This window comes from Hippoglossus hippoglossus, chromosome 18 (genome assembly GCF_009819705.1).
Source record: "Hippoglossus hippoglossus isolate fHipHip1 chromosome 18, fHipHip1.pri, whole genome shotgun sequence".
Lineage (NCBI taxonomy): Eukaryota > Metazoa > Chordata > Actinopteri > Pleuronectiformes > Pleuronectidae > Hippoglossus > Hippoglossus hippoglossus.
The window spans coordinates 9392225-9413126 of NC_047168.1; the positions used below are offsets into that span (position 1 = coordinate 9392225).

Below are 20902 nucleotides of genomic sequence, written 5' to 3' on the forward strand. Positions count from 1 at the left end.
TCTAGGTCTTTATTTAAAAAATCAGTCAGAAGAAAATTATCCTCTAACCCCTAATCGTGTCCCTTCAACAGCAGAATACATCCTGTTGTACTTTCAGTCGTCAGCTGCTTTCAGACATTAACTATATCAGGGAAACTGGGTCCAGACTTTTTCCATAGTTTGACTTTTGTTTACATGCAGCTGCTCTGGAAAATGTCAGGAGAATGTCCAGAGTTTAGTGCATGTCTGAAGCAGACTACTGACTTATTCCTTACACACAAACTCACTCCTTCATGGTTTGCATAGGTATCTATTAAAGCACGTAAATTAAGTCTTGCATGTTGATACACGTGCGCAGATTTGTGCAAAATATCTAAAGCAAAGAGTTAGGAGGATTTTTGGCTCAAGCTATGAGGATAAAACCTTTTTTACAAACATAAACACATCCTTGTAAGTAACCACCCTGTTTAACATCAAGTGTAGTGCTGCTTAAATGTCTTTTCTGTTCTCTGTCACTTGCAGTGAAAGTAATGATTCTCCATCTTTACGTTGCAGCTCAACCAGTGACCCTGAAGAATGTTCTGCGAGACGATGAAACGTTCTCCAAGCACCTGAAAGAGAACTTGTCGGTGTCACCGGCAGTTGTCGAAAGCCTCTTAAATGCCACGATTTACCTCAACCCAGTGAGTATGATTTCACAACTCTGAATCCCATCCACTTTGAAACATGATTATCCTTCTGTCAATAAAGAAATTAAAATGCTATCACAGGTTTCTGGAGACTAAAAGTGCTCAGAGTATTCTGCGTGAACATTTCAGAATAAAATGTCCTGGACCGGAGCTGCCTCTGGGACTCTTTGTCTTGATTGTCATGATCAAAACCAACTGCAGCGTTTACTCGACAGAATGTTTGAAACGTTTGACGCTCTTCACATTAGGTGATTTGGAATGAAAAGAAATTGCCACAGCAATAAGAGCTACAAGTACCTTCTCTCTATAAATGTTCCCCCCATCTGATACCCTGGTTTTTACAAAGTGATATCTGAGGTGCTGCGAGAAGGAAATTATGTTTACTGACATTGGGAAAGATGGGGAAATACAGTGTGAGCTGATTAAAAGCTACCTGACTGTGTATTAGGCAGGAGGTCCTGGTGCAAAGTTAAGGTGCCGCTGTACTGTTGTCCACAAGCCATTATGTGTCCTCTGCCCGTCCATCTCATCCTGCTTAGTGACACTGTGTACTGTCTGGTATGTCACAAATCAACGGTGTGTGTGTGTGTGTGTGTGTGTGTGTGTGTGTGTGTGTGTGTGTGTGTGTGTGTGTGTGTGTGTGTGTGTGTGTGTGTGTGTGTGTGTGTGTGTGTGTGTGTGTGTGTGTGCGCGCGCGCGCGCGTGTGGGCGAAAATGTGTCCGTCATCTGATATTTTGACTCTTGTTGTGTTGTCTCACTGTGGTGTTTGTGCACATGTTCACAATGACATTATTTATTGAAGCATAATTCAAGAAACAATATGATTTAATAGTTTTCTAACAACATCTCAGAGGACACACAGATGAAATATGGTCCCATGCAAACTTCTACTCAAATGGATGTTTCTCTTTCAGGAACGACCGGGCGACCTGAGGACGCTCCTGTGCGACGGGACCGGTCTGGATGAGTACGTCCAATTTAGCAGCCACGCTGAGAAGGAGGCTTTTCAAAATGTCAGCTGCTCCCTCACTCGACAGCAGCTGATTAACACCCAGCAAGTGCTCCGGCAAAACCTGGATGTGAGGAAAATGCTGTCTGAGGTGAGCTTTTTTTTACCCTAATTTACATTTGACCATATATAATAAGCATATATAAGCATTTTTTTTTTAAACGTACATAAACCAGTTAGAAAAAGCGATTTGAATCCTTTCCCAATTACAGCCGAGGAGTTTGCTTTTCAGTTTTTTCCCCCTGGTGTTTCACGTTCGACATCGTGAACACAAATAAAACATTTCTTTAAAAATACACCTGCAACTAATGAAAGCATAAGTTAAATGCCAAGGTGTTGGGGTTTTTGTTTGCCAACATGTCCTGTTTACTCCCTCTTTTTGGTATTTTCTGTGTGGAGGTTGTGATACTTAGTTATTACCCCAAATTGAGAAATAAATAAAGATAAGATAACGATTGTTTTCAACATGGATACTCAATAAATTACAGGCTTTAGCATGAAACACACCCATCTTTATGTATTTTATAAAGATTGCATGCAAATAACTGAATAACTCTCTTACTCGAACTCAGTTAATTCAAAGCAAAGACAATGCTTTTCTCTGCCAGCCAGTTGAGTAACCAATTTAAAAGTTAAATGTCATGCTTGTCTGGTTCTGTGACTTGGAGAGATGAAGAAGTATATCTTTAAAGTGAAAACTAGATACACGCATTCACTTTTAAGGACAAATCTACCACCAAGATGTCAGAATGTATAAACTTTCATTCCTGCACAATTATCTTGATGTAATTCACTCCTCTAATTTAAAGGGAGGAAGTTATTGTATGTCCCACAGGATCTAAGCTTTCAAAACTGTCACGTGCACATCTGTTTTCTCTTTCTCTTTTTGAATTCTTTAAACTCTCAGTTCTCTTTGGGATTATGAAAGCGTGCACTTTTCTTTGAGTTTATCTTCGAGAAAAATATATGGGACAGCAAATCCAATAAATAAGTGATAAGGCAGAAGGTTCGTAGGAGAGAGCATCTGAACAATTTAAACCCACAGGCGTATTCAGACACAGAAAAAAAGAAAAGAGAGAAAGCCCCAGACAAGATATGGTGGAAAAAGCTCTCCAGCGCCTCAAGCAAATGGATGGAGAGAAAAAAACAACAAGCCTTCACACTTAAAGCTTGACATTGCTGAATGATTGCGATAACAACAGCAACATAAAGAAAAGGACCAGGGAGGAAGTCAGGGTTTATCAGTGAAGTTGTGAGTGGCAGAGGATGATTTAGACATTGGTTCCTGTTTTTTTAGTTTTCCTAAAAATCCTTTCAGAACACGGTTCCCATGGTAACGCTGGTAAACAAAAGGCTTTTGATTGATGCAGGGGAGGTTATGTTTACATCCGCGCTGGCTTGTTTGTTAGTTAGTCAGGATTACCCCAAAAACTACTGAACCAACCCATTTCCATTAAAAGGTTTGGGACATGAAAGATTAAATACCAAGTCAAGGATTTTATTTTTTTACTTTCTTTGCAGCATTTCCCACAGAATTAACTAAATCCATGGCAGTAGTGGGGGGGGGGGCACATGCGTGTGCACGAAGGTCACTCTCATGCGCATCAGAATCTGAGTGACAGGTGCACTGACTAAACAGTTCTTGTGTTAGAGATGGAACTGCATTGCATGCCACTTGTGGGTACATGTACAACTGCAGCTGAAACTCACTGTCTGAGTGAACGGTAAAAACTTTATGGATGACAACAATGTGTGTAACTAGCCCTGCCCACAAATATACAATGTGTCTACGGAGTAAAACACCAAGTTAGAGATTTCTTCTGTATGAGAGGGTGAACTATTTTATTTTTGGTTCAGGACAAACTGGAAAATGGCCGGTCACCACAGTTTAGATACTTAATGGGAATCACTGCTTTGACATGGCAAGTTAGGGCATTAGCCTTGGAGGAGGTTGGTGCTCTCTGAGGGCCCTTGTAGTTTTAGTCTGTCTTAAACAGATAAACTCTGGTGCTCATCGGGTCGACAAATCTAAAATAACTTTAAATCAACTTTGTATGATAATATAATTGCTGTATAATTCGTTTTATTATCAGCTTACTTGGTAATCAGAAAAGTAAAACATACAAAAAACAATCACTGGTGACATCTATAACAAAGTGCAGCGGGAAATGAGTTTAACAAATGATAATGAGAAATCCTTTTTTTTGTTGTTGCCATGACTCAGTTTACTTGCTCTTGTTCTAATGGGACAGAGTAACAACGCTGGAATCTCTCCCTCCATACAACCACTGGTGATTTTTCTCAGAGTTGTCTGAGTGCGATACCTCGGCTCTCTCTCTCTCTCTCGCTCGGTCTCCTCTCCACGTCCGCCCTGAGCACAAGTGGCCCTAAATGAACGTACTTGAGACTCCATCAGTCGCGGGGACACTCCACACTCGGCTTGAACGGGCTTTCTATTTTTGAAAAAGAGTTTTACTTTACAAATAACAATGCAGTGTCACCATACCACTCTTTACACTTCTCTTTACGCTGCTCCCAGCCCTCTGATCCACCCACTTGCCTACAGTTCAAAGCTTTGTAATATAATATGCTGAAAGACAATACGCCTGATGCTAACACAGCTCATGCTCTGGTACAGACACTGGTTGAAAGGACGTGTCATTTACGTGTTGAAATATTTACCAATATCAAGGAGGCTGGTTAGTTTAGAGAACACAATCTCTAAACTTACATATTTAAGGAATATGAAGGCACAATTTAAAGCTTTTTACAATTTTTAAAACTGTTGAATATTTTATAGATTACAAATAATCCTGTAAGCAGTTGATCATTTCCTGTTTTAAACTCTGGCTACTGTGTTTTTGTACAAACCGCCTGCTCATCCTGTCCTTTAGGTGCCTCAATCTCTGGGCCTGAATGCAGCAGATACCGTGAGACTGGTGGGGAGAACCACTCAAAATGCTTTACCCGTGATTGAGGAGGTTAGTGAAACGGCATCGGCCAGGAATCCATAGTCTATAAATAAATGTCTGTTTTGTTGAATGTTTGCTTCACAAATCTAAATTCCTGACTTTGGGCCTGTGTTGTCTCCAGCTGTCGAGGTTGCAGAACTCCATGGTCTTTCAGGCGGCGCGTTCATTGAATTTCCAAGACGACATGATTGGCAGTATCAATATGCTGCTGTGTGGAAATCAGCCCGACTCCACCAATATGACCCTCAGTTTACGCTCACCTGGACAAATGGATAACAACGAGTCGATCTCCATTACGGGCAACAGTTCCGGTAAGTGCCGCAGCAAACTCGTTTTTTAAAGCAAAGCAGTCGCACAGTACTCGTGTCTCAATAATTAGAGTACTGTATGTGCCAGTGGAAGCCAGGAAGTAGGCCGTGGTAGTTTATTCCTATTTCTGAAATCACCGGTGTAGTATCGCAGTATCACAGGACGTGATAAAAATATGTTTGGTAAATATGGAGCCACTCGGAAATGAAGTGATGACTGGAAGCTGTTTGTTGAAATCATTATCTGTTCCTCTTAAAAAACAGTAGCTATGCCAGAATAATGGTGGTTTGGAGCTGCAGAACACAACAATTTAAAAAAGCACAGATTAAGTACTATTAATAAATGTTTATTTAATTTTGCTTCTGCATTTAAAATCCCAGAGTTTCCTGTGGTAGAAATATGGAGGTTGCAAAGATCCAATAACCCACATTTTCATAAATCAGTGGTCATGGTTAGGGTTGCAAAATTCCGGGAATATTCAAAGTTGGAAACTTTCCATGGGAATATACGGGAATTAATGGGAATTAACGGGAATAAACTGGAAATTGTGTGGGTAATTTATACTAACTGTATTTACCTTGTCATATACAGACATAAATACAAACATTTTGTTTTGTCATAAGCTGATTTGAGCCCTGAGGAAACTTTGGGCACTTGACTATATGCTTCTGCATCTTTGTGGCATTCTTAACATAGGTCTTTGCACAGTATTTGCAAATGTACACAGCCTTTCCTTCTATATTGGCTGGGGTGAAATGTCTCCACACACGAGATAGTGCACGTGGCATTGTTCTGTAGAATAAGATGAGAAAAAAGCTTGTAAAAAACACTAATGCAATGCCAGAGATATAAATAGTTAGCTAAACAATTGGAATCGTCTTTAAAAATATTTTACAATTGATGGATAAATGAATAGAAATAGGTTAGATGAACAGATGAACAATCCTCAATCAGCATGCTTATATATTTTCCCCAGTAATATCATCAAAACTTACCTGACTAGTCCTTGGGCTAATGCAGTAGTGTGGCCTCAATAGCCCTGCTGTAGTGTGCAGGATACTGGGAATTATCTGTGCATGTGCAGGGTTGAAATTCAACGTGCAGCGTGTGCTGCATTCCATACATCTTTAAAATAGAGTTTTGAATTATTTTTTTATTGCTCAGCGTTTAATTTGCGGTAAATTTTTTTTTTCAAAATTCCCCAAATTCCCCAGCTTAACTTCCCATGGAAAGTTTCCGGAAAGTTTCCGGAAATTTACCGGAAAGTTTCCGCCCCTTTGCAACCCTAGTCATGGTACAGTAGATTACAGTCGACTCTGCAACATGCAAATGTTCGTGAGTACGACTACATCCAGGAACCTGTGGCACAGTGGACACCGACGCCGTAGTTTGAGAGTAGGTTTGATTAGGAATACATTATCCACAGCTCTGACACGGGCTGGCATCCATCGCAGCCAATCAAATCAGCTCCTCTCATTCCATTTAAAAGCTGTGCTCTCCCCACCCTGATTTCCTAATGGACGGGAGAGTCCAGAGCAGCTCATCCCAAATGGAAACCGATGTTGTTTTCTGAGTGGGGCAGAGTCGCCCGGCAGAAATATATATATATAGCATCCTAAAAATGAACGCATGGCAACACAAACCTCCCACGGAGGACAGATGCTGACACCACAACCCTTCTACAACACATTTGTGATGTTTAAAGTGGTGTTTTGTCCTGTTGAGATAGAAATCCAGTCATGTTAGCCATATCGTGGTTAAACTGGCTTAAGTTGCCTTCCAGTGGTTAAATTGAGGAGTGGGTGTTCACTGAAGAACAGTTTTTTTCTCTGCTGCATGTATATTTCTACAGTCGGAAACGGGACGTGAAGGTCCACTCCTGATGGACCTATATGTAAAGCAGTATATAAATAAATATGTTTCCAGTGCATCATTGTCTCCCGTACTCCTACTGATTTAAACATGGCAACATGGTGCTGAGTAGCTTCCACAGCTGTAACTAGAGGTGCTAGTTATCAAAGATTTATCGAAAAGGACCACGTTGTAGAAAACTGTGCTACATTGACAGAGCTTTGATAATCAGGATTACACCTCGCACATGTAGAATGGTTGTAGGTTCTTATAGCTGCAAGACAGAGTCAAGTGCTAATATGAAACAGCTTTTGATCCAAGCCAGCGCTCCCTCTGCCTTCCTGGCATTACTGCATTAATGTGTGAGTTTAATACAGAAGTTATCTCTCGGTTGAGGACTTTTATATCAAAGTTAAACAGACACTCTGTTCATATGAGTCAGTTCTGCAGCAGCTGAGTCGTTTGCCGTGTTGCTTCTGTGGAAAGAGATGACTCTGCTTCACTGGGAAATGTGTCAATTAATCAGTTAAAGGCAAAAAAAAAAACCCCAAAAAAACTATTCTTCTCCTGGAGCAATATATGTGGCACACTGTTGCCGTAGGCCTGTTGGTCAAGGCCCGAGGCAAAACTGAAATAGTACGGCATCGCCAAACCACAGAATGATGCTTCACAAATGACTGAAGGCCATGTATTCTGAATGAGCTGTATTGAAATTGTGTTTTTCCTGCCGCAGTGCTTTGGCAAAACCTTCCCGAGCTGCCACGCAGGTCGGGAAGGTTTTTTTTGTGCAATCTGCGGCATCGACTTGAAAGGAAATCGCGTTATGACATTCACAAAGTGATGTTACTCTGGATCTTCTTGTTGAGGCCATTTGAAGTTAGTGTTTCCGACTGAAATTGGGGAGATGACCTCTTCTGTCACCAGCAGCATATTGGAACTCTGCGCTTGTAGGTTATGTGTTTATTTTATTTTACTTTCCTCTGTGGTTCTTGAAATACCCACAGGAACAAAAGACATCAGGGGAGCAATCATTTCTTGTAGCGTATGGAGATTTCTGTTGTTGATTTACATATATATAATAAGCCTAACGTGTGTTTGAGGTGATTGGCATGTCGTGATTGACTCTTCCTTTCTTTCAAGGAATTGAGACTGAAAAGAAAGATGACTCTTCTTTTATCCTTTGTGTTGCCACACTTCTCCCATACAAGCACATTCCCACCTCCGAGTTTAAATGTTGTCAGCACTACACAGTCAGATGTGATCCCCATCTGATCCAAACACATTTATTTCCATTTTATCTGACCAAAGAATGTGCCGCTTGTATTCATCATCTTTTCATGCTTTTTTGTGAACACTTTCAGTTGTGTGAGGAATCCGCTTCTTCTTCTTCAAGGTTGTTTTCTAACCTTGTTCACGAAGTTTGTCTTAATTTGAAATCAGACGTAATATTATAGTTGCAGTGGTCACTGCAGCAAAAAGTACTCACTTTTATCTTTTAGGTTTAACTTTAGAGGCTGTATTTTTAATGTAGTCTTTCTAACCAGTTTGCTTTTGAAGATCACATAATATTACATAATCACAAAAGATCAAATGCACCACTTCAGCGTATATTATCACAAGTATTGCAATATTACACTTTTCGGTTGTGTAATACCCAGTTTCTCTACCTAAAGTAAATGAAATGTAAGTATGTGTTTTGAAGTGCATTTTGAAGATGCAGTCAAATTAGCATGATAGATATTTTGGACAGATAAAATAAATCATTCATACTGGTGCTGTGCTAAAAAAATAAAATAACTTAGTCACTGTGTGAAAAAAAAAAGGAAAAGAGTAGATGCTGCGGATGTGGAAGCTTTGAAAAACCACTGAATATGTTTGTCCCATAAAAAGCTTGTGAAACTTCTTGCAGCCGGATGCTCATTAGAGACCCTGCATCCCCGTTTCATTAAATGCCAGTTCTTTGGAGGAAACGGCACAGAATTAGATTTTAATAAGACGCCTCTATTCCCCAGGAATAAAGTTATACTGTAAAGTGGAATTTCATGCTAGTGCCAGAACAAATTAGCACAAACATAGCATCATCCATACAAAATAAGCACTAACGTCTCTGTTAGCATGCTAATGGCTTTTTTCTGAATTGTTGCCGTGGCATTTCATTGTGTTGCTCTATGTACAGTTGAATTAATGTGCAATATGCAGTGTGCCTGCGTAATGGCCAATTACAACTCCTTTGTAAGTGTAAAAGTACACTCGGAGGAATAGTAAAAAACTGCTGCTATAAAGGCCAAGGCTGAGGTTTTGTTAACTGCTCGGTAATGTTCTCCGCCTAATTAATTGGTGACAACAAAGGGAAACGTCAGAAGAGTCTGGGCGGTGACGGCTCTTCATGACAGTAAACACTCATTTTAACCCGGAACCTTATTAAAAAAAAAGTTAATAGTCTTGAATCAGAAATGATTACAAGGTTGACAATGTCGTATGCTTATTTAGGAAATGTGCTCTAAGCCTCCAATACAATGTTTGTGTGGTATTTCAGTGGAATAGCTTCATTCTCCCTCTGCAAACAGAATACGTTGCTGAACTCTGTCTCAACGGTTATATTTTTCTTTGGATTTTCAAAGTTATCTATCGCCGCAGCAGCTTATTGTTGACAATACATTCTTGTACCAGCCGGAAGGTTCTCAGATGAATGCATCTTCTGTTGATCGGTCGAAAATGGCCTTGTCTCTTTCACTGTTCTCTTGTAACTGTGTGTGATTTTTTTTTTTTTTTGCTCATAACTCATTCTGGTCATTTCAACACTTGTTCTGTCATCCTTGCCCACTGGTGCTGCTGAGAATAATTAGTAAACGGTTTGTACTCCTAGTTTCAAGCACATTGTGTTTAATGAAAGCTGGAGCCAGTGAGGCTGTAATGAGTGTCTATTGTCGGGGTTGTAGGCAGTTAGAGTGGCCACTCTTATATTATAGCTAATAATAACCATAATTAATTATAGATGATAAGTGCTTCTTAGTTCATACATCCGGTAGTTCATTTTAAACTAGCATGTCATGCATGTGCTGGACATGTGTGTGTGTTTGTGTGTTTGTCTGAATGTGTTCATGCTTGTCTGACTCACATTGTGCATTGCTTGACATTCCTGAAATATAAGTGATGCATATACCCCTGTTCCTGTGTGTGTACACGTGCATGTCCACTTATGTGATTGCGTGTGCAGCAGCAGCAGCAGCAGCAGCATTTGCAGTGCGTCAACGCTGCCGTCTCTCCGTAGTGCAGAATTGAGCCCATCTCTAGGGTGCAGCTCAAATTGATTAAATTTGCCAGGTAAGTTGAGGGGCTGACTAGAGGCTCCAAGCAATTATTTGACTGTGGCTAAACCCGGTGTGAAGAACAGATTCTCTTGTTCTCTAATGCTGCCGTTTTTTGTAATAAAGTCAAGATCTGTTGTATAAAAAGAAGTACAGCTCACAGCTGTGGAGAATGTAGCCTCAAGCACACTCACACACAATTGCATGGATAAAGATAACCAATACTCGAGTTCTATGTGACACTGCCATCTGCAGTCTTGCGTCATTTATGAGAATTTTTTAGTTTTCTATTGGTGTGTGAATGTTGGCCAATGCTCATGTGAACTTTGGTCTATTCTCATAATCCGAGTTATGGTGCATTATCCTGCTGGAAGTCGCCATTAGAAGACGGTGAATCGTGGAAAAGGAATTAACAGGATTAAGATTTCTTTCCCTCCGTCATCACACCACCACTTCTATTCTGGACTGTTGATATGAGGAGTGTTGTGTCCATGGATTCACACTGTTGATGCCAGATCCTCATCTCATTCATCAGTTCAGGCTGTTGTTCAGGAATCATCTGTCCTTTTGAGTTTGTTCCCACTCAGATTTCGGTTCCGGGGAATCTGACATTATCGGTACCCTTTGTCTCGAGGTTTGCCTTTCGAGATGCTTTTCTTCTCTCCACGGTTGTAAAGAGTGGTCGTCTGAGTTACTTTAGCCTTTCTGTGAGCTCCCACCAGTCCGGTCATCCCCCCCTGACCTCTCTCAACAACCCTCATCACGGGTTGTTTTTTGTTTTCGGAGTAAACTCTTGAGACTGTGGTGCGTGAGCATCCCAGGAGCTCGGCAGTTTGAGAAACGCTCAAACCAGCGGTCTGTCTGGCACCAACAATCAGGCCACAGTCAAGGTCTCTGAGATCACTTTTTCACCCCGTTTTCGTTTGTCATGCCTGCGTGCTCTAGAAAACGAAAACCTTTAAGTGTCTGTGCGTTCTAAGCCAAAGTGCACTGTTCCTTTTCATCTAGTTTCATTAGAAGGATTTCTGAGGCTTGAATAATTGAAAGCATCTCGTATTTGTTAAGAAAAAATGTAAAAGATTTCCAATTCAGGCCTTGAATCATGTTATCATCGATCTGGTTTATCTTGGCTCCCAAAGTCCAGGTCTCCACATCGAGAACCACTGTTTTTAAATGATCAATATACTCTCCCTTTTCATATTCAGTGTCTCACACTATCCTTGTTTCCAAAAGACAGCGAACAGTCTACTGAGCTGGAAGAACTCCTATAACTCAAATGTTATGATTGCAGGAAGTCACATCTGCGCGGTCCGTTGTGAGAACAGCTGGCCAGACTCTCACTAAGGGGGTGGCCATTAGCTCTCCACACACATACCTCCCAGGAGCACCTGGGAGAGATGGCCAGCAGGCAGAAAGGCTAACATTTAATTGCACTGAAAATGGCTGCTAAAATCCCCCTGATGGGCGAAATGGTTGCCCCGGTGAGATGAGAAGCAGAAGAGGTTTGAGGTCTTGACAGGGAAAAATGAAAAAGAAAAAGGGGACTTGAAAAGGTGCTGATGTTCTGACAGCTGTCTGGACAAAAAGGACAGTTATCAACAGATCAGAAAGGCAGACGGCCGTATTGACTGGCAGCCGAGACTCCGACATGATCAATTGTCTGATGAAGTGCCACACAGACGAAATCCACACACAGGCTTTCTTCCTGCTCCAGGTTCCATTCCTTGGTCCTCGTGTAGCACATTCAGCGTTCTATCAACCTGGCAATATTCACGCTGGCTATATTCACGCTGGCTATATATACGCTGGCAGACAAGTTAAAGTAGTAATGATTGTTCTGCTGCTGAGCATATTGACTTTTTTCCCCGTCTGCTCCATTGAACCTTTTTCCTTATTATTCAGGTCTCAGCTCAAGGTTCGTGTTTTCCTCTCTCTGTGTGTGTCTCTGAGCATTTTTCAGTAATCCCAACTTTTTGTAAAAACATTTGCAACTTCTAGTCACTGATGCAGAATAAAGTAGCAGTGACTGAGCCAATGTCCCGCTTTACGTTTGATAAATATTTAGGGAAGAACGTTCCCACGAAAAGTCGTGCAGATGTCGGAGGAAGCAACAACCGTGGTGTATGTGAATAGATCAAGTGAGACAGTAAACCTTCCTATCAACAAGTACGAATATGATCAACAGAAAATCCCATCTAAAGATTATTGTAGATTATTTTAGCTGCACACACAGATTATTGGTTTTTAGGTTGGATTGTCACCAGCATTGTGCAAAAGCTTTCCACTAAAACTTGCTGGAAAGATGGGACAAGGGCCAAGAAAGAACCTATAACATTATGGTGCGGCCCCTGGACAAAGCACGGGGATCCAGAAATGTTTTTAGCACTTTCTCTAAAATTGTGAGATTTTTACATTTTCACTGATAATAAATAAATCATGGATCCAAATGAAATATAAATCTGACACATGTGGGGACTGACATTTATAAGGTGTGGATCAAAATAAGAATCTGGATCTACAAGGTTTATGTGGTTTTACTGTGTGGTACGATTTTTAAGAGCTACAAACCTGTAACTCTGTTGTTGAGATAAAGTGACTTAAAAAGGGAATCAACTATTTATATGTATCTTCAAATATTTAGAACAATGTCCAAACAAACATGACAGATCTGGTGCAGAATTAAAGGGACTGTTGGGCCTTGGCCTTTTTTCATTGGTTAAGTATTGATCATTTCATAAATGCAAATATTTCTTAGCTGACAGTTCCTTTGGTTTTAATGTAATAATGTCAAATTAGGAGATTATTTAATTTAAAATGTACCGTTCTCAGTCTTCTCTCTAACCATGCAAACTTTCACTTGTGAAAATTGATAATTCAGATGTTTAACATGGTATATTAGTATTGTGATATGTCTCTGTAAAGGTTTCTGATTTATTAAAGCAATGTGTCTGCTTTATTAATACACATGAAGCTAAAAGGTTAAAATCTATGCCTAATGGTTTTAATAAAGTCATATGTTAGTTATTGCTCACTCGGGGGTTGAGAAAACGTCTTTAGGGGGTTGTTACAGCTGAGAATTTCAATCTTAATGCGGAATATTTATCATGTTTGCTTCTTCGCGGCTGCAAATTCAATGATTTTGCAGCTCAAAGAGAGTTTCTCCTCTGCTCGTGTCCCATATGTGCACCGTGCATGTGGGCTCACAGATGCCGACTTGTTTTTCTTGGTTCTGCCGTGACTTTCCCTGTCCTCTCCCCTCTCTTATTTTCTTATACAGATGCTTTTTGTCAGACCCTTGTCGACACCCTGGAGAGCACACCTGGTCTGCGCAACATTTGGAGCTCGTTCAAGCCCTTAGTACAAGGCAAAGTCCTCTACACACCCGACACACCTGCTGCCCGCCTGATGGTGAACAAAGTAAGTTTAGCGAGGGAAAATGCACGACATCAACAAGCGGAATATGTGTCTAACTTGCATTTTTTTTACTGAGCGCCACGAAGAAAAGTGTTGTTTGTTTAATTAAGAGACGAGCATGTGTGCATATTTGAGTCCTTTCATTACATTGCCAGCGTGAGCGGGGCCTCCAGGGTGGCGAGTGAATAACGCGGGATGTCACTCGACGTTACTACCTGGGGAAGAAAAGAAAAATAACACAATAGTTCGTCGGGAGAACGCAATGAAAGCAATGCGTTATCATGACATGACATTTCTCCGAGATATTAGCATCACTGTGATAACTGCATAAGCCAAACAAACAACAGGCGGGGGGGCGAGGATTTTGCATCGAGAATATATTACGAGTGTGAGTAAATTCTGCTGACTTCACAGCAAGTGGCCCGGTGCCCCCCCCCTCCTCACACCAGGCACAGTCGCATTGTTTACAAGTCGGTGTTCAGGGCTAAATAACCCCATTTACATTCGCTTCCATGGGGGGTGACAGTGTGACAATGTGATGAGTTCCTCCAGGGATTAGCCAGCAATGTGCAGAGGTGAAGTACTGTCATGTCGGGATCGGCTCAGTGCAAATAGGAGAGGCTCGGTTCTTTCAGTCCAGGGAAAGGTGAGGCGATTTATTAAATACCGTTTTTTTCTTTTTGTTTCAGGCAAATGGCACATTCCAAGCCTTGGCCACGTTGAAGGAGCTGGCCGATTCGTGGGAGGAGCTTGGGCCCCGCATCTGGGATTTCTTTCAAAACAGCTCTCAAGTGAATGCATTACGGGTATGACTCCACACCAAGATGTACAATGACCTGAATCACTGCACCGTTTCATACAGAAACCTTACCCTACTTTTTTAATAAGACTTGTTTGCGAGAATAGTCTCTAATCTTTACAAGTTACACTTTTTTTGTAGTAGTAGTGGTTTTGGTTTCATTTTAACATACATTTTTTTCAACAGTTTCACATCAATCTCCACCAATAGACAGTTTAGGAAATATTTGTATTTGCTTCCCTGCCTTACTTTCCTCAGTTAGATAGATTCCTGCTGTGATAAATAGGAAGCTAGTCAGGAGACCATTAACTGAGCATAAAAAGGAAAACATGAAAAGGAAAACAGATTGCCTGACTCTTTCCCATGATACAAACTGGCCCGACCAATTAACCATAACATTAATTAGTGAAGTGTTTATTTTATTCACACAGAAAAATGCAAGTGTAAAATCAGCAAAATATGGTTTTACAAGGGGTTATGTGCTGGAGGTCTTTCTTTCTGGTTGCTTGCAATGACCCCTCGGAGTCTCTGCTAGTTGCCTGGCAACCCTACAGTGACACAAAGACTTCATCATTTTCAGTTTTATTTAAAAATGATGATTGCCATTTTTATTTTAATTCCTCCTTTTATATTTTACATAGATTCACCCTGGCACATGTACTTTTTTCTTTTCTATTTTATCTTTACTCAACATTAATTTTCTATCTTGAGCTTGTTGTTAAACAAACACTGCGTTAACCTTTGAATGCACACATAAAAAAAAGACCCAGGTATTTTTTTTTAAGTGAAAATCAATAGAAAATGAACTGATGAGTCTTATATACACACATGTCATGTATAACAATGTGTTGCACCTTCAGTTATATATGGTAATTGGAGGGGGGAAGTAATTATGGATAAGTGCAGGATAATTTCCATCCTGGCAGAAAAGGATTATCTATAGAAGTAGAGGACATGGACTCTCCCTGCCTCCTCTTCTCCCTCTCCTCGCCTTTTTCTGTATTTCCTTGACACTGACATTACTCCAGTGTCACTCCAAATGAGCTTATAGGCAGCTGCAGGGAAGCAGACATTGGGAGCTCCATATAGCCAGGGTATTCATTACCCTAGCCCTAACCTTTACACAAATGGGCCGGCAATCCTCCTTTGTCTTCATTTTCTCGCAGCCCCGCTCCCGCTCCCTCCACCTCTCGCTATGACGCTGGTGGCTTCGGAGGTTTGTCATCTTCGGAGGTCCTTGAAGGTCGCAGACACGTTTTACGTTGATGGGCCAATTACCATCACCACCACAACTACATTTGATAGAGGATAGAAGATTTAGGGTGCAGAGCTGAAGAGAAGGACAAACTGGTGTAGCACATTCTCTCTACAAAGTGTTTACATGTTAAAGTTGTAAAACTAAGGGCAATTGTCACCTGTGAACATCTTAAAACAGCTGTCATGGGGGATTCGCCACAGGAATCTGATTTATTCTCATAATAAAGGCCAGCGGATGCATTCAATTTCTTCACTGGAAGATTTTCTCAAGACGAACGGAATTCCATTTGACACATGACCAACGAGGTTAAATGGCATTTCTGCAGCTCATTGGCTCAAATGCCACTGATCATTAGGCCACGTGAAACAGAAATGTCTCAACCTCTGCAGCAGATAGAGACATTAAATAACACAACCTTTGATGGCTCGAACATTTGGCTCTCATTTTAAATCATTTACTTTTTGTGCACATTTCTTAAAAAGTAACAACGAAGCCGTCAAAACCCGCACGGATCCTCCCTTTTCTTTCTCCTCCTCCTCAAACGTGTCTCTCTTACCGACCGAGTCTCGATCAGCAGGTCAGCAGGAACATCAATGGAACCCTGCGTGCTCTCCCCACGCTGAGATCGTCAGTGCTAAGAGTGCTGCAAAACAAGCACATACTAAATTTCCCATGATGCACTTCTCCTTTCCCATGATTATTTCATGGAATCATGATGTATTTCATCAGGCACATTTCTTGAAAATGATGAAATCATAATAAAACACAAACATTGCACCCGGCCTTAAAGGTACATGCATATGTTACATCAGGTCTAAATGGGTTAATAGTCTTAGTCTGTTTTCCATCATGACTCGACTACTACTATTTATAAATGACTGATTTCTTAAATACTGTATTGTAGCAACCCACCAAAATGGATATGCTGATTTAAAAAAAAAATTTTAAAGGTCATACGCTGCATCGTGATTACTTAATTTGACACTCTGTCCCAAGGTTAAGTAGAATCTCATCACAAGTGTTGACACTGAAAGGCCACTGAGCGCACTGTCCAGAATACATCTGTATCCCCTTCTCCGGCTTTCACACTTTAAACATCGCCCTTTCCTCTCCAAAAGTCAAAGACCACATGGTCCCACACACACACACACACACACACACACACACACACACGCACATGCAAGTACACTGAACTGGAATGCAGGCCAATTAGACTCTATTACAATATGGATATTATGGCGGTAAGGTTGCTGCTTATGTTAGAAATCACATTGAATGAACTGATTTAAATAACGTATATGATCTCAGTGGGTTTCGCTTCTCTCTCTCAGTTTTTCCCTCTGTGTACGTGACAGATAAATTACCAGTGTTATGCTTCATATTACTTTTATGTAGTAACACTGTCATTACAGGGAGCGGTGTCGAATTATTACCGGGGTGTAAATTTCACAGCAGCATCCCGGAGCCTGAAGTACAACAGTGCCATCCATCTCAACCCCGCTAATTAATCCTGGGGAAAAATAAATGTCAGCAGCAGCAAAGAGCGATGCTGACCTCCCGCACTCGTTCTTCTATAATAAGACTCCGGATCCAAACACGTTGGGACTCATTCCGATTCTGTTGCATTCATACCACACTCGGCACTGCACTTCTCACCAGTGACTATAATTAAATGCCCTCTCCCCCCCCTCTAAATCAGGCTCTGCTGGAGAACCCAGTGTTTGCTGCCGCCCTCGACCAGCGTCTCAACGGCACGGGATGGACGGCCGAGCTGCTCGCCAACTTCCTGTACAATGGGCCCCCGGAGGATCGTCCACCTGGAATGCCGACCAACGACTGGAGGGACGCTTTCAACGCCACCACTCAGATCATGAAGCTCATCTCCAACTTCCTTGGCGTATGTGTTCATTTTATCTTTATTTTCAAAGAAAGGTAAAACTTCTCAGTGTTGTTTTTTTCTGTACATTTCATTTAAATAATAATCTCTTCTCTCATATTAAGGACATTAAGGAAACACTAACTATTCAGATTATTTTGCCTTTCCCTACTAGTTTAGCTACTTACTTCTGTTATTTATTTAATTCAACTAATATATGGTTCCTTTCCCCTCTAACCAAGTGCTGCATGACCTTCAAATTTGTCAGTAGCATGTTTGGGAGAAATATAATGAACAAATCAGTTTCCTTTCCCCGGGTAGTTTGCAGAGTCAGATCTTCAACTTGTGAGATGTGAGACAATGATCTGATAAAAGGTTTATGACATAATTACAGCACTTTAATTCACTCCTGTATCTCTCTGTCACACCACTCTGGTGGGACACCAGGGGCGCTACTGAGTGTAAGTGGGATGACACAACATGTTCAAGTTCAGCACAGCGATTCATTTTTTTGTTCCTCAGCTCTTTAATGGCTGAGTGTTTGCTGCTCCAACCAAAGAGACTTGACATGCTTGACTTTTATTCATTAAACTTGAATATTTTTGACATTATTATATTCTTGGCAAACTGTCAGATACAGGGGAAGATCTTTTGGTTCATTGCCTCCACAATAACCATGAAAAACATTGTTATGGGACTAAAGTGAATCTGTATCGTCTGCATTAAACAGAGCGGTGTCTCAAAGTAGGAACCCACACAGCTGATATTGCAATATTTATGTGTTGCACAGTTTGTAGCAGAAGCCCTCTATCTCCAAGTTGTGTGATGAAACATATATAAAGCCCACAAACAATGCACAATGTTAGTCACATGCACAATGACATTTTATATGAACTACTTTGCTAGACGGTGAAAAAAAAAAGAAGCTTTTTCATGTCTTAAAAATGTTGTTCATCTGATGAGCCGCTACCAATACTGGGTGGTAAACAATTCCCAATACAGATATCGGCTGATATACACATTATGAAAAATGGCAGTGGTTTGTAAGATGTCATTATTAAACCATTAAGATGAAGACATGTAACAGAGGCTTGATATTTTACCGTTTACCTGATAACTCTGTCTAGCTCAAATGAGAATATGCATCATGTAAACAGCTTAAGAGGTAATTGTGAAGGTGAGCATGGCAGCAGCAGAAGTAGTTGACTTCCATCATCATTATGTTATTATCCCTGGGAATAGATCTTTGTACTATCTTCTGATTTTCTCTGGAGATGTTGCGTTTAATTACTTTAATGTTTCGTTCGCACTTAAAGGACCCATGTAATTTCCGAAAGGACAAATGTTTTGAGCTGGATATTACATGACTCCTGAAGTCTCTCCTACAAGAGCAGATTACGTTGTTTTGTGGCGTCTTCTGTGCAGAAATGATTGCTCGCACTCACACATCCTTTTGACTGGTGCTCATGTCAGTATTATCACATCTCTATCAGCTGTCAGCAGCACCAGAGCAGCCGCGGCGAGCATGACACCACCAGGGGCTGCACAACTAAGCGTGTTTCTCTGAATTAGGCCAAGACGGGATTGTGGCGCTATCATCGGGGCCAGTTTCTCAGTGTGGAGCTGGAGTCAGATTGTTGATACACAATAGCGTAGCTGTAGCTGCTGGCCCAGTGGTTAGAGACAAAAACCCGAAAAAATGCATAAACATGCATTCTCTATCTCTCCAATGAGCACCATGGCTGGCAGGGCTTGTAGCAACAGAGAATAGCGCTGATATACAAAAACACAAAGCAGATTCAACATAGATGACAAACAGTCTTGCAGGGCACTTGTAGTAGACTGCAATATCTCTACTTTCTGGAGAAATGCCTGTAAGAAAAACACATACCGGGAAGCTAAAATATAGATATCTTATGATTTTACATCAGATGTGATGGATAACTCCTGTCGCCTGATTTATGAAGAGCACATTTCTTCCATGTTCTAGGTTTCAGTCAGCACTTGTCCAAACTTCCCCTGCTGTGACATCCGCTGCGGTCTGTGTGCAGAGCAAACGCTGCTGTGATACTTTCCTCCCCACCGTAGCTTGATATAGAATACCGAATAGAGAATCCTGGGGGGAGAAATGATAAAACTATTGCAACAGTGAGACGTGTGGACAGCTGTCAGGTGCGACTGCCTCCCAGGATGGCTAGCTCATTATCGTCTCATGAAACAGAGGGACAAGGCTACAGAACGAGGAGTGCTAGCAAGGCTGTATCTCATTTGCTTGTCTCTGCCGGGGCCCGAAACATTTCCCACCCCCTGGCAGCTCCAGATAATTTGGAAATACACACTGCATGGTTAAGTAAATAGCTGAGTGATACATTTGGCTAAATATCCATCTGCCACTGAGTTGCCGCCTGGCTCTTTTTTTTACTTTTGTGGATACTAAAAAAGCAAATGATTTCATGTAAAAGCAAAGATTATAGTCAAGTTCTGTGTTTGTCGACAGTGTTTAGACCTGAATAAGTTTGAGGCAGTTCCCGATGAAAGCCATCTGGTGAGCAAAGCACTGGAGCTCCTGGACAACGGCACGTACTGGGCCAGTGTCATCTTTGAAAACCTGCAGCCCAACTCCAGCCAGCCCCCTCCTTATGTCAAATACAAGATCCGCATGGACGTCGATGAAGTGGAGCGCACCAACAGCGTCAAAGAAAGGTATGTGGAACAGCTCGGAAGCAGCATTCGGGACTGTGATCACAGAAATTCAAATTAACAATATACTTTATGTTATGTGTAGCATGCCATAGATATTGTTGAAGGAATATTTGGATATTTTGGGAAAGATGCTTAGTTGTTTTGTTGCTAAGATTAATAGAAAAAAACTCACGTTTACACACTAAATATTCGGCTATAGCCAGAGGAGTTGAAATTAGCTTAGCACAAAACTGATAAGAGGAGGAAATTTCCATCCTAGCTCCGTCCAAAGGTAAAAACAATATCCTGTCAATCGTTAAACTACTTCCTGTGCCTTTGGCTCCATTTTTGTCATAAAAGTAATTTTCATCTTCTCCTCTTATCCAAAATCTATTTGCTGGAAGGATGCATTCAATACATGTGCAGTGGAGTTGTGTCCATTTATTCTGAGCATGTGCTCTGCAAATCAGATCAAAACGGCAACATCCCTCCAAGAAGTAAAAGGCCTGTTCTGTCTGTTAGCGTCCATTTTCATAATTGCACTCAGTACCCAGTGGAGCGCAGACATAGTTTGCACGCACAAAACAAATTTGTGGGTACATGGACGTCCATGCACAGCCTCGTACAGACCCTTACATCATTCAGATCTCAGTGGAAACTTGCTTACGTGCAGAATAAGGAAGGTTTAACACTGCCTTACCTGTTGGCACAAAGGTAATGAGCTCAAATAGTTAAGAATACAGGTTACTTATACA

General features: G+C 41.1%; 1 protein-coding gene across 2 annotated transcripts in view; it reads left to right on the forward strand.

The window, feature by feature from the left end:
- Positions 1 to 20902, forward strand: part of LOC117751749 (phospholipid-transporting ATPase ABCA1-like) — a 138720-nt gene that overhangs the window by 12278 nt on the left and 105540 nt on the right. For both annotated transcript variants that reach the window (XM_034568630.1, XM_034568631.1), the window contains exons 6-13: positions 535 to 662; positions 1584 to 1769; positions 4573 to 4659; positions 4772 to 4961; positions 13396 to 13535; positions 14222 to 14338; positions 17289 to 17486; positions 19963 to 20168. In XM_034568630.1, the coding sequence (XP_034424521.1) occupies positions 535 to 662; positions 1584 to 1769; positions 4573 to 4659; positions 4772 to 4961; positions 13396 to 13535; positions 14222 to 14338; positions 17289 to 17486; positions 19963 to 20168 (1252 nt within the window). The remainder of the gene's footprint in view (positions 1 to 534; positions 663 to 1583; positions 1770 to 4572; positions 4660 to 4771; positions 4962 to 13395; positions 13536 to 14221; positions 14339 to 17288; positions 17487 to 19962; positions 20169 to 20902) is intronic.